Genomic DNA, 14,649 nt, shown 5'->3' on the forward strand with positions numbered 1-14,649 from the left:
ATCTGGGCTCTTTCCAGTAACTTGCTGCATTACTCAGAGGAGCTGAGCATATGATTTGCTCAAGTGAACTATGGTAATTAATTATCCTTGGAAGAAATACAAGATAAGAACATGCAACAGTGAGTTGTCAAGTAGGGTTACCAGTAACCAGGGGAAAACCCCACCCTTTCCAGTTTGGGTGTATTTCCCCTCATCTTTCTCAAAGAGAGAGAACAAAGGTCATCCACACATGCAGGAAAGCTCTCTGTTGGCAAAAGCAAACACCCTCCACTCCATCCACTGCAACAGTTGGCCAAATGTTCATGTCTACTTTTGCCTTTCAGGATATATACTGAGCACACCAAACAGCTACTGCACACAATATTTCACAGCAATCCTAAAAAAAAAAAAGAGTGGGAGTAACCTACACTCACAGTCCCTGCAGGCTCCCCATCCTCAGTGTGGTGTAGTGGTTAGGAGCAGTAGACTTGAAATCTGGTGAACTGAGTTCGAGTCCTCGCTCCTCCACATGCAGCTGCTGGGTGACTTTGGGCTAGTCACACTTCTTTGAAAAGTCTCTCAGCCCCACTCACCTCACAGAGTGTTTGTTGTGGGGGAGGAAGGGAAAGGAGAATGTTAGCTGCTTTGAGACTCCTTAAGGGGAGTGATAAAGCAGGATATCAAATCCAAACTCCTCCTCCTCCTCCTCTTCATCTTCTTCTTCACAGGCAGAGACGGAGATTCCCCCACCCCAGCCTGGGGGCCACATTGCTCTCTGAGAAACTTTCCAGGGGCCACATGCCAATGATGGGCAGAGCAATGCATGTAAATGTTCCCTTTGTGCAATAGGCTAGTTCCCATACCCTTTACTGTCCTCCATTGAGGCAAACAAGAGGCATGAACAGAGTTCCGGGACGCAATCCAGTCAGGCAAAAACACACAAGCAAGGCTGGTGAGGGGATGTGGCCTGTGGAGAATCCCTATGGCCTGGGGGCCAAGACCTGATGTTTCCAATTCTTTCCCACAAAGAACAGAGGCATGAGCAGTAAGTAGCACAACACTTCCGTGGCCCTACTCTGTCTTCTCTTTCCCCTCCTCAGAAACCCCCTGCTATGAAGTGACTATTTGCTTCAATTGCTGCTGAATCAATGTGCACAGGATTGTGCTGTAAACCACGGGAGTTTAATCTGCTCATGCGGAGACCACTCCTGTCTCCTTTGAAAGTGCTGGTAGGCTAGTGCAAGCGTGAAATCTTTGCCCCACAAATGCTTTGTAATAATTTGGACATTTTTTTTTCTGCACGCATGCACAGGCACACTTTCCCCCGTTTTTCTGTACTGTTTCCTGAAAGGAATGTCAGCCAGGCTGAGCATTACATAAAAGCAGAGGGCTTAACTATCGCCCACTCAAGCGCATTGTGATGAATAACCTAGGCTGGTGGCACGTGCATAATCCGAAGGGTGTAGGTTGTACCCAGTGTAAGTCCTACTCAGAGTAGACCCACTGAAATTAAACTAGCATGACTAACTCACATCCGTTCATTTCACTGGATGTGCTCTGGGTAGAACTTATCTGAATACAGCCTTTATGTTGCACAAACCTGCCTTAGGACAAAAGAAATTTTATTGCTCTCTCTGAACTAGATTCAATTTGTCTCAGTGGTGACATTTTTAAAGGAAGGAGCTTGGCCTGATAGTTATGAATCTGCCCTGTCCCAAAAGAGCACTGAAATGTCTCCCTCTTTCTGTAAGGGGCAACTGATATATGGGGGAGGGGTGTTGACGGTTGCGTTTTTTTGTTTTTATGTGGCTTGAAGAATGCTTGGCCAGCATTGTCTGGAAAGCTAACTAAAACCAGATGTTTCTCTCTGTAAACAAAGCAAACCAAGTTCACGCCCAGTATAAACATAACGTGATTCAAGTGGGATCTTTGCATGTAGTATGGTGAATTGCATAGGATACTTTTCATCTCTTTTTGCATCTGTACATTACATACCGTCCTCGTTTAGTGATCTCCCGTATCTGGGAAAACCAACGATGACATCACTTGCATTTTTATTTACACACTGCATATGCATTCAATAGACCAGTGATGGCGAACCTGTGACACGCAGAGCCCTCACTGCTGGCACGTGCCCCATTGGCCCATTCACGCTTTTGTTGTTGTCCCCCCCCCCTTTGTTCTCCCGCTCCTCCTACAGCTTGTCTCCGCTACAGCTCGTCTCCGCTGTTAAAACCCAGATCCTTGTTGTTGTTGTTGTTGTTGTTGGTAGCCAGAGATTGGTTTTTTAACCCTTTCTGTGCTGTTTTTTCTGGCGCTTTGGCAGACTATGATTGGGTGTAACAGCATTTGTTTTTTAACCTGTTCTGTGCTGGTTTTTTGGCACTTTGGCAGACTATGTCGGTGCTGCATGTTAGTTCCAGCGAAGGTATTATTTGTCGTTTATTTCTGTTCTCTTCCCCCCCCAAAAGCGTGTCAGCTTTGGGGCACCCCCCCAAAAAAAGCAGAGCAACTTTTGCACCTCCCAAAAAAACATCCAAAACTTTGGTCAGCAGCTCCCCCCAAAAAGCTCAACAACTCTGGTCACTTTGTGATAAATAAGGGTTTTTTGGTTTGGTTTGGTTAAATAATTAGTTTTTGGTTTATTAAATACAGTTATGGTTACAGGTAGGTAGCCGTGTTGGTCTGGGTCGAAGTAAAATAAAAAAATTCCTTCAGTAGCACCTTAAAGACCAACTAAGTTTTTATTTTGGTATGAGCTTTCGTGTGCATGTTCTGAAGAAGTGTGCATGCACACGAAAGCTCATACCAAAATAAAAACTTAGTTGGTCTTTAAGGTGCTACTGAAGGAATTTTTTTTATTTTAAATACAGTTATATATCACACTTATATATTTTTGTTATTTAAACTATAAATAAAGCAAAATTATGGTTTTTTTCCTCTCGAAGTGACACACCACCCGAGTTATGCTTGGTTTTTTGGCGAATTTTGACACACCAAGCTCAAAAGGTTGCCCATCACTGCAATAGACTGTGCAAATACTTTTAATCTGACAGCAGAGCATATGAGTCCCCTGGATCAGAGGTAGGAAACCTGTGACCTTCCAAATATTGCTGGACTGTATATCCCACCATCTCTGACGATGGGCCGTGCTGCCTGGGACTGATGTGAGTTGGAGTCCAGCAACAACTGAAGGGTTCTTCACCCTTGCTGTCAAAGTAAGGCGACCATAAATCCACCCCTGTGAGTTCTAAAAAGTTTGGGATCCAGTGTCTTGTTGTCACAGCTGGAACACGTTAATGGAGCTTACTCCCAGGTTAGTGGATAAACCGACTTCATCCAGTGCGCAAGATACAATGGGTGATATCCAACATCAATCATATTCAGAATAGACTCACGGAAATTAATGGACTTAAATTTCTTGTCCAGTGATTGAAAGGGGTCTGCTCTGAGTATGGCTAACATTGGATAATAACAAAGTGGAAACACACACTGGAGATGAAAAGAAAATAAAGTTCACCGCAGAACTTTGCCAAAACAGAAAATTATTCACCAAATAGCAGGGGTATCATGTGCATTCAAATTAACTGACTGGGGCAAATTATTCCACAATATGAATGCAGCCAATGTGAAGGTCCTTTGTCCTTTTCCCCCAGCTACTCATTCTTCCACCATAGTCTGGACACAGAGAAGGGCAACTCCATTTGCAATGTATATCAGTGGTTAAATGTTGTTTCTTAGTACATAGGTTTGATTCATTAGCACCTTTAAAAAACATCTGAAGGGATTCGCAATTCATGTGTTTGACACAGAGCTGCCAACTGAGCAGAAAAAGTACTCTGACCTGCTCCTGTGCCTTCAACTGCTACTTGTACCAGTACGTGGAACTTTTAATAACACGGGAATAAGCAACATCAGCTGCTAATGCCTGCAGATCAAGCTATCAGGGCCAGGACAAGAGTTTGCAGGAATAATTTCCGTACCTGAAAAATAAAACAAAACATGCATTAATTGTTTCAAAGCAAAGTACACCAACTTCTCTGGTTTGTGGATTACAGCCAATAACATAAAGCAGGTGAAGTGATGTAACATCAGCCTAGTTATGAATTGACAGTAATGATCTTGTCATCGTCAGAAATAGGATGGAAAAAACTATTTAATATGGGAATCAGTCCAGTGTAAAAGGCATTACCGATACATCATTTTTTAAAAGCAGCTGATAAAGATGATTGATCCCATAATTAGGTTGTTAGTCTATTACTGCAGAGGAGTAAGATGAGAAATATATGACTTTTTCATGTCACCACAAAAAATATAGGACATTACACTGAATTGGCAGCTCCCACTGAAAATGGGGGCTGTGTTTAGCTCCCTCTTCCCCCTCCATAACAGAGATGGGGATCTGTGGGCCTTCAAAGGTGGTCTGACTGCAACTCGCATCATCCCTGATCATTGGTCATGCTGGCTGTGGTAGATAGGACTTAGGACAGGAGTCAGGACACCCATTTTCTGATATCACAACATGGTTTATTTCCTTTCCTCAGCTCCATGTTATGATGTCAGGGCATTAATATGTTCTCCCAGAGACTATGGGAGCGGGAAGCTATGTGATGGTTGGATTTGGTGGCAGTCACAAATATGGAGTAATGTCTACTTTAGTCCCAGTGAGAATCTTACTTCCGCAGACACGACCTCATGGGAGTATGATCTTAAAGGGTGCAGGATGCAGGGTTGAGTTACACTCTTTCTCTATGAAGCCCATGACCCTGCTCCATTTCAGCCATCCTGCTGTCTGTGTCTATTATCTAATTGCATTATACCCCACCTTTCCTCCAAGGAGCTCAAGGCTTCAGCCACAGTTGTTCTCCCCCCCCCCACAACAACCCTGTGCAGTAGGCTAGGCTGAGAGTGGATGACTGGCTCAAAGTCACGCAGTGAGCTTCGTGGCTGAGTGGGACTTTGAACTGTGGCCTCCAAGGTTCACGGTTCAGCACTGTAATCATTGCACATGTTCTGTTGTGTTTTATGTTCCAACTAGCTGGCCCTGCCACACATTGCTGTGGGTTATTTGTGTGATTTTCCCTACCCTGTGTCGATGCATGACGTATCCCTGTGATTCCCCCACTCCTCCCCTCACCCCCCCTAACTTATCCCTGTGATCCCCCCTCATCCCCCTCCCTCATCCCTGTGAATCCCCCAACTCTGTCCTGATCCATGACCTATTATGCCCCCTCTTTTCCCCACACCGTCTTATCCCTGTGATTTCCGCCCTCTCCTCCCCCTAACCCCCCACTTACCCCTGTGATTTCCCTCCTCTCCTCCATCCAACCCCCCCTCCAGGTTATCCCTGTGACCTGTTCATTTTGCACACAATCATTCCCCCCAATACACGTGTTCTGTAAAATTTTGCCCTGTCCCAACCCTGACTCCCCTACCAACGTGTGTTATGTGAAATAACATTTATTCTACCCAAAGGCACGGCCCTGTAAAAGGCCCATATTCAGTTGACTCTATGCTGCGGCCTATTCGGCCCCCCCCCCCACAGGCAGGCCCCTAACTCCACTCAGCCCAGTCTGCAAAGGTGAGGTGAGATACTATGAAGAGGGCAGGTTTCATCCCTGTGTCTCCCCCTACCCTGTTCTGACCCATTACCTCTCCCTGTCCCCTATTTGGCCCCTCCCCTAGGCAGGCCCCTACCTCCACTTGGCAATGTTGGGCCTTATGCTGCAAAAGGCCTGTTTTCAGTTGGTTGCTGTGGAATTTTGTGGTGTCATCTGGTGGCGCGGCTTTGCAGGCAGCAGTGGGCGACCTGCCTTTCTATTGGATGCTGCTGGAGTCTTCAGAGCTTCTGCTGGTGACGTCTAATTTGGGCGCCACTTTTTGTGTTTAATCATTATTTTAGGTGTGAAAGGTGTGGTTTTTTGAATTTTTTAAAATGCCAGATCCCTCCCTGATGGGCAAGGTACGTTGTGGACAAATTTGTTACATTACGGTTCAGCGGTTACAGTGAAAGGCTGTTACATCTGCGCGCGCAATGCCTACATTTTTATATATATAGAAAGGGTGTTCCTGAGTAGCATAAGAAGAATCAATTCCCTGCCTGTAGGGATGCCTGATGGCTGGCAGTACTGAGCTTGCTGCTGGCTGGCCCAGTGGCATACCTTCGGTTGCCTGCACCCGGGGCTGCGCGGAGGGGAGGTGGGGGAGGGAGGGAGGGAAACAGATAGAGTCTGCATATGGATTCAATACCTAATGGTGTTTGCGTCACCCAAATCGCAGCCACAGAGATAAGAAAAGAAGAGCCGCTCCGTTGTCTGGAGAGGCCACTTCCTGGATCACATGGAGAAGCGGTTTCCAATTGAGCCCAGCACAGCTGTATATAGGCAGCACTAGGTGTTGAATTTTTGTTCCCCCTAACAATTTTGCAGCCGGGGCACACACACCCCGTGGCACCCCCCCATACTACACCACTGGGCTAGCCCACTGACGCTGCTAGAGTGGGGGCACAGGAGCACAGTCTTGTGTGTGTGGTGTTGCCAGGGGTGTCTTGGGGTCACTTCACTGTTGTTGCAGGCCCATTGCCTTCTTCTGTATGTGGGCAGCATGTGGTGGCTGCAGAGTTTCCAGGGAAATTGAATGCATGTATGCTGTTTTTGTAATTCCTGGCAATTAACTGTATTTCCTCCTCCTTCCTGACCTCAGAACACATTGAATATGGTGGCCCTTTGGCTGGGGTAACTGTAGTGTACCCCCCCCCCAAAAAAAACACCACAGTGTGAATATTGGATAGCTCTGTTATTTAAAAGTTAAGCGTAGGATTGAGCTATAAATATTATGGCAAGTGAATGAAAATAACTTATTTCTTCTCTTATTCCCCCCACTTATTGTAAGACAACCATGACATTTGATAGAAGGGAATACTGAAAGTGAATAAAGGGCAATGTTTCTAGAATATTTTATGCCTCATGCAAGGAACTTGCTGAACTTAAGAGTAGCTAGACTTCCTTCTAAAAATTAACATGGAATCAAACAATTCAGCTTTCCCTATTCTCTCTGTAGGGATTAAGCAAGGGATTTGGGTAAAGACTGAGCTACTCTGGAAATAAAAAAGATATCATTGGATGGTCATAACACTATTATGAGTGAAACTATTATAGCCTATAAAGTCCTGAGAAATTAAATCAATGACCTGGAAAACAAGATCATGTTAAGGAACATTAGATTAGCAGGGTGTCCCTCAGGGCACAGAAGAGAAGGAGCTTAAGAAAAAGAAAAGAAACACACACAATCTGGTTTCTAGTAAATGCAAGGATGAAAAAATTATGCTGCCTTGCACCCAGCAGTATTCAGAGATATTTTATATTCTAATCTCTGAAAAAACATAATTTCCATCACATTTGGAGACTGGTGAGGGTACTTTCATGTAGTCCACCAGCATGTGGCTGGGAAACCATGTGAAAATGTATTTTCAGCAATTACTTTGTTATCCTGTGAGCGGCATCTGTTTTAGTGCACATGAAACCAAACTGTATCAAGGCATCTTCAAACTGACAAGCCAGGAGCCTGACAGTGACCACTATGTGTGTGTGTCTAACCCCCCACCCACAACCCTCTCAATCCTTGTCATTGGTGTAGCTATTCTTGAAAAATATATCTGTTTAGTTCCTTAAAAGCCTTCTTTGCAGGATATTTAAATGTACCAGAGGCTCAACAAAATATCCATTGTGCTTCAAAACAACTTGTACCTGTCACATTGCTCAAATGTGAAAGCTTTTCAACCTCTCCCATCAGATAACCCCAAAAAAGAAAAAGGGTAGCATTGTAAAAAAAGAAAAAGCATATAAACAGATAACACTCCCCAAATCCTGCCCCTCTTTAGAGATCTATATCAATCAATCAATCAGCTGAATTAGAAAGGCCTACTTCATATTGGAATATTCCCCATTTAAAACACATTGGCCAGTTCAGAAAAAGGTGTATCCTAAATCCTATTGCATTATTTCTCAGAACAAGCAAGTTCAACGGGACTTGCTTCCATTGTGTTAGAACTTCAGCCACACAGCTCAATCTTGTGGCAGAGTATCTAGATTTCTAGAATAACCATGTTGGCCTAACTCTCGAATGTGTGTGCATAGGACCACAGTTATAGTTGCGCTTATGCCCTGTTGTCACCAAGTTAGTTGCAAATAATGTATGCCCACTGATTTCAATTGGAGAGTGGACTTTCTTTATTGTGACCAAACTTATTGGAAACTGGGCCAAGAGCTAACGTCACCTAGCTGGGTAGGGAATTCCTCTCTCTTGCCTTCTTACAAAACCTTTATTCTGGGAGCTCTGTTCCAGACCCAATTACCCCCCCCCCCATTTTAGATCCTTAACTGGTCATGAGTTTTTCTTCCTATATTTCATAGTACTGTAGTCTTTTCCAATATGGAAAACATTTCTATTACATTTATTTTTATCAAATACATTTACTGCTTTCACAAGACACCTCCAGGACACCAGAGATCATACACTCATAGCTTGATGCCTGTTCTATTGGTATCTTGTAGAGGACACTCTCCTGATTGCTTGGGTACATGATTTGTGCTAGCCCAAAGCATATTTTGCACCGGAGACATGCCCAGTTACTTATTTTTTCCTACATATTTTGGCTATCATTGTCTGCGTGGTTGCCCTTGACTGTAAAGAGCAGGCATCCCCAAACTTCGGCCCTCCAGAAGTTTTGGACTACAATTCCCATCATCCCTTACCATTGGCCCTCTTAGCCAGGGATCATGGGAGTTGTAGGCCAAAAAATCTGGAGGGCCGCAGTTTGGGGATGCCTGGTATAGAGGACACACTGCCATTTGTTTGGCTACATGATTTGAGCTGAACCAAAGCATGTTGGGGGGTGGATGCCACCAGATACTTATCCCCCCCCCCCTACAGATTTCCACAAACTGACTATACGCCAGTAGGACACTTTGGGTTGGCATTTTGTAGAGGACCCTTTCCCATTTGCTCGGGTGTATGATTTACGCAGGCCCAAAACCTGTTTGGCTACCTCATGAGAAGAGAAGACTCCCTGGAAAAGACCCTGATGTTGGGAAAGATGGAAGGCACTAGGAGAAGGGGACGACAGAGGACAAGATGGTTGGACAGTGTTCTCGAAGCTACGAACATGAGTTTGACCAAACTGCGGGAGGCAGTGGAAGACAGGAGCGCTTGGCGTGCTCTGGTCCATGGGGTCACGAAGAGTCAGACACGACTAAACGACTAAACAACAACAACAAAGCCTGCTTTGGGATGGGCAGCCCTGTTACTTAAGTTTTTTTAATGGTGTTACGTTGTCATCATGCATTAAGAGTGTTTCCCAAGCATAATTTTGATTGTTGGGGTTTAAAAAGAGAGCCCACCACATAAATGATATTTATTTGGTGGCTCAGGGGCATATGGACTTTAATTTGGGGATACAGGAGCTTCTTAGTTCTTCGAAGTTTTGAGCAAAGGAAGGAACTAGGAACTGAGGATGCAGCTTCGCTGCCATTCAGTAGTATTACTATTACCTGGTTGGGAGATTACTGGGGGGAAAAGCAATGTCTCTTTGCAGCGTGGCCAGCGGCAAACACAGAACTAGGGAAAGTCAAGCGCAGCTGCCCGCTTCGCTTGCATCGCCCATCACAGCGAACCGAAAGGAAGGCGCTGCGCTTCAGCAAGAGCGCAAGCGCGAGATGGCAAAATTCCTTTCGCTCGCGGGCTCCCGTCACGTGACGCTCGCCCCGCCACCCCGCCCTCTTTTTTCACATTCTCGGCGATTTGTGAATGGGCGCGAGCCGACAGCTCCTGCCAATGAGCTTGTAGCCCGCCTCCCAAGCGGCCCTCCTCCGAGAGACCCTTGTTCTCCATTGGAGGAAATGGTTGTTGACAGCAGACTCCAGCCAATTGGAAGCCTATGCGCCATCGAGATGGGCGGGCCATGGGCGGTAGGGGAAGACGGGTTCTGCCAGCGCGTGTGTGGAAGTGCGTGGTCTTCGGTCGGGTCGGTGGGTGAGTGCTGGCCGGGGCTGGTTGCCGAGCCTGGCGATTTTCGTACTCTTTTAGAGCGGGGATGGAGCTGTGTGGAAATGGAGGCTGTAGCCGACAGTAATACGCGTACAGACACACATGCCCAGATATACAGTCATGCGCACATATCCACACACAAATAAACACATACACACATTTATCTATGGCTAAAGGGAGATGGAAGGGAGTTTGTTGTAGTAGTCTTTAATGCCACCCTGTGTTGGGGCAGCATGTGTGTTTAGCTCTGGGCTTTTCGACAGGCGTGCCCATTGATGTGTGTGTGAGAGAGTAAGTGGGTAAAAGCAGCAGGTTGTACCTCACCATTTAGAAACATGTTTGCTGTGTTCTCTGTGAAAGGGAAGCAGGCTTTATTTGAGGCTCCTAACTCACGATGGGTGCCAGAGGCAACAATGCCTCTGAATACTGTATATCAGTTGCTGGTGTGGGGAAGGGGAGTCGCCAATGGGAAAAGTGATATTGGGTTCATATCCTATTTGTAGAATTCGCATAATAAAAATGGCTGGTGATGCTGAGGTTAGTTAGTGGTTCCATTTTTTTTATTTGCTAGAAGATTTGAAGCACTTTTTTTTTAAAAAAAGGAAAGCTCATGTATCCCTGAAGTCCCAATAAAAGTTTGTATGCTCTCATATTTTATTTTTATGTTGTGAACATCCGTGTGATCTTTGGATGAAGGCGGGTGTACAAATTTATTCATTTAATAATAATAATAAATATTAGGATATCCCTTGGCTTATATATGTACATGAACAGGGGTCTCCTTCCTGTGCCCCAACAATAATGTTATTCAGTTAAAATAATCATGGTTGTGAAATGCATGGATGTGTGATGGCAAATGATAATAACAAAGTAACTGGGAGTCTGTACCATAAAATGTGCTTTCAACCAGGGCAAATCATATGCCCAGGCAAATGGGAGAGTGTCCTCTGAGATTCTAGTGCATCATATATGTCTCAGAGCTCCCTGTGGATGTGTGGCACAGATGAGGGCATCTGTAGCCAACAAAAATAAACAAGCTGCGGGGGGGGGGGGGGAAGGTAACTGTAGGTGTCCACCGCCTCAGAGCATCCTCCAGGAATTCCTGTAGAATTGTTGATCAGTTAGGTGAACAGAGGTCTCCTATCAACTCTCTCTCACCACCTTTAACCAAGTACAGCTCCCAGAATTCTTTGGGGGAAGCCATGACTCTTTGAAGTGGTGTGATATTCCTTTAACTGTATAGTGCAGATGGGACCTACTATACTAAAGGTGCGTGAACATGGGTGTATTGTACTGTTTCCTTCTTCTAGCTCCACCGTTTCACCAGCTGCTCCAGAGCCTGATTGAACATCTCCAACTCATGAACACTCTTGATAACATCATCTGTTTCTGCAGTGTGCCCTACTTTCCTTCATCTTTGGCAAATAGGCCTGTCATCATAAAATCTATCCTGCGCCCAGCAGCTCTTTTCACTCTGTCATGTGCTGTGACTCCATTCCCTAGCTCTCATAAACTCTTGTTTCAGATCTACTTGAACTTTTGCATCTCCCTCTGTATCGTTTTTTCCAACATACTCTCACTGATTACTCATATCAGTCATGTCAGCATTTTCCATCTAGTGTCTTCTTCAAAGTATTAGCTTCTAATCTTCCCAACCGCAAGGCTATGATGCAGTCATGCTCCTGACAAGATTGCTGTGTAAAAGCTGTATTTTGTTTATGTTTTCTCAGAAGCTTGATGGCATTCTCCTTAAAGCCCAAGGAAAGTGTTTCCCCATTTTGCCAAAGAGGCAATTATAATTCCCTGTGAATAGCAGCATCCCACACTCCTTCCACAGACCTTTTATTGAGCAACTGCTCTTTGTCCTCAGTCTCACTTACTTCCACTTACAGGTAGGTAATCGTGTTGGTCTGGCATAGTCGAAACAAACAAACAAAATTCTTCTAGTAGCACCTTAGAGACCAACTAAGTTTGTCATTGGTATGAGCTTTCATGTGCATGCACACACTTCTTCAGATATCTTCTTCATGAAAGCTCATACCAATGACAAACTTAGTTGGTCTCTAAGGTGCTACTAGAAGAATTTATTTTATTTTATTTCAACTACTTACTTCCAGTCATTTAACTGCTCCTAAGCCTCAAAGGATATCCCCTCAAACTTTCAGTGAAGTCCCAAAATCTTGAATACAACCTTTGCTTTAATTCTCATGGGGTACACACTTCAAACATTAACCCCAGCCCCTTGAAAGATATGTTATACCCTATCCTTTTGATTTGATAGTCAATAGTGTCTCTGCTTTCTGCCACACAACTCATGTAACCCAAATATGAATTTCCGAATAGCTTACAATTTATCTCCCAAAAGTTACTGTTTCTTTGTGTACTTCCCGCTGAGAAGCTAGAGCAGCCTGGGAAGGGTGCTCCAAAGACATTGGATAGTTTTGATGGGATTTGGATTCTGATGGCTGGGCCTGTACCAAGTTGCTTTATCACCAACATTATTGCAAGTGGTGTTCCTTTGCTTTAGACTCCTCAGACCTTTTCATGATGCCAGATATAATGCCTCAGGGTTCTGCAATTTTAGGATGAGGGGTGGGCCAGACTGGAGTCTCACCCTGGAGTTGAAGGGGGAGGGAACCTTTCCCTCATAAAACTTTCAAAACTATTTCAGACTGCCAGTAAATGGACAATTAGAAAAAGTACCGGTAGTTAACAGTAATCCATTTATCATACTCAGGGTGTTTATCTGTCTCTGGTATTCTCTTGTGTTTGCTCAGGTGGTGATTCTTTTATTTCCATGACATAATTTTTCAGGCAGCACCTTTGGCTTTTGAGCAGTATTCAGCATGATAACTCCAGCGTTTGAACTGAGTCAGGATCCAGATTTTCTTACAATAACAATCAAAGTACCATATGCACGTGTTTCAGAGTTTGAAGTCTATTTTGAAGGGAAGGAGTTCAAGTTTTATGCGAAACCATACTTTCTCAGGTAAGTAACATCATTTCATTAGGTTGAGTTTAATTGCTTGTATTGTTTGTCACGTGCTCCCCCCCCCTGTGTTTCTGGGGGCAAGTTTGCTCATTTGTGTGTGAGAGACAGAAAATCCTTAATATAGGATGCATTCTGGAATCTCATATTGGCTGAATTCAGACTGTGGTTTGTTTTGAGAATTATCCTGCTATCCACAGGGGTACAACCCCGGCTTATTAATCTAACTGGTGTGTGCAAACTACAATATCCTGTATTCAAATGAGATGAGAAACTGGTTTGTTCCAAACCATTAATGAACGCTTCAGATTTTTTCCTCATTTGTGCAGAAGAGGGAGAAAGAGAATGTATGAGCCCAAGGCTTGCTGTAGTACGTTGTTTTGTTTCAGCAGAAGTGTGCTTACACTTGACCCTGAAGACTTTTTGTGAATGTGTTCTATACGCACATTGTAAATGACACATCTGGCATTTATATAGTGCTATTTTGAATGTTAAAAATACCTGGCATACATACTCAGTACAGTGGTACCTCGGTTTAAGTACACAATTGGTTCCGGAAGTCTGTACTTAACCTGAAGCGTACTTAACCTGAAGCGAACTCTCCCATTGAAAGTAATGGAAAGTGGATTAATCCGTTCCAGACTGGTCCGTGGAGTACTTAAATTGAAAGTACTCAAACCGAAGCATACTTAAACTGAGGTATGACTGTATATTCTTGCAACAGCTCCTTAAGAGGCGTCAGTATTACGGTATCTCTATTTATTAAAATATTGGGAAAGCAGGAAAGACTCTAGGCAGGACTTGAGAGGGGATAGCGCCTTAAGCTCAAGCATTCACCATTCTGCAAGGCACACGGCAGTTACCTAATCTGTCCCTTTCTGCTTTCATTCTCTGCTCTTCTCGCTACCTTACTCAAATTGCACAGCTTCCAATTGGGCTTTCTTTTGCATTAAAGTTTACATGGAAGGAGGTTTTCCAAAGCCTGACAACCAGTCCCTGGTTTCCTATTATCCTTACCCCTGCATCAGATATGTAATTAGGTAAAGGTAAAGGGGCCCCTGACCATCATGTCCAGTTGTGTCCGACTCTGGGGTTGCGGCGCTCATCTCGCTCTATAGGCCGAGGGAGCCGGTGTTTGTCCGCAGACAGTTTCCGGGTCATGTGGCCAGCACGACAAAGCTGCTTCTGGCGAACCAGAGCAGTGCACTGCTAGGTGGGCAGGAGCTGGAACCGAGCAACGGGAGCTCACCCCGTTGCAGGGATTCGAACCGCCAACCTTCTGATCAGCAAGCCCTAGACGCGCAACCTGGGTCCCTTAATATGTAATTAAATGCCTTTAATTCCACCCCTCTCAGATTGGCTCTTCCAGGAAGAATTGTAGAGGATGGGAGAGAGAGAGCATCGTATGACGACACAGGTTTGTATTTCTTTTTAATTAAATATCTTCATTTTGAAGAAAGCGTGATATGCAAGATTCCTCTGCTGTTACGTTTGCTTCCCCTTTTAGCAGTAGTATAAAATGAAGCTAGCTGTCCTGGTTGTTTCAGAATGCTTTGCTTCATAGGGATAAGTGGGATGGTTTACGTTTGCTAGACAGAAGACGATGCTTCCCATGTCACAATTTTCTTTGTGCAGCA

The 14,649-nt window shown here is 44.5% G+C and overlaps 1 protein-coding gene across 4 annotated transcripts in view; it reads left to right on the plus strand.

The window, feature by feature from the left end:
• The first annotated feature begins 9,927 nt into the window (after window positions 1-9,927).
• SHQ1 (SHQ1, H/ACA ribonucleoprotein assembly factor) overlaps window positions 9,928-14,649 on the plus strand; it is a 79,987-nt gene continuing 75,265 nt past the window's right edge. For 3 of the 4 annotated variants that reach the window (XR_015948278.1, XM_088662388.1, XM_088662387.1), the window contains exons 1-3: window positions 9,928-10,008; window positions 12,838-13,012; window positions 14,368-14,429. Coding sequence is in view for 3 of the 4 variants with exons in the window: in XM_088662388.1 (XP_088518514.1) it covers window positions 12,870-13,012; window positions 14,368-14,429 (205 nt within the window). In the remaining variant the exon portion in view is untranslated. Of the gene's footprint in view, window positions 10,009-11,753; window positions 11,916-12,837; window positions 13,013-14,367; window positions 14,430-14,649 lie in introns of all 4 variants that reach the window. The other variant, XM_035106625.3, reaches the window with a different exon arrangement.

This window comes from Zootoca vivipara, chromosome 2 (genome assembly GCF_965207765.1).
Source record: "Zootoca vivipara chromosome 2, rZooViv2.hap1.1, whole genome shotgun sequence".
Taxonomy (NCBI): Eukaryota; Metazoa; Chordata; class Lepidosauria; order Squamata; family Lacertidae; genus Zootoca; species Zootoca vivipara.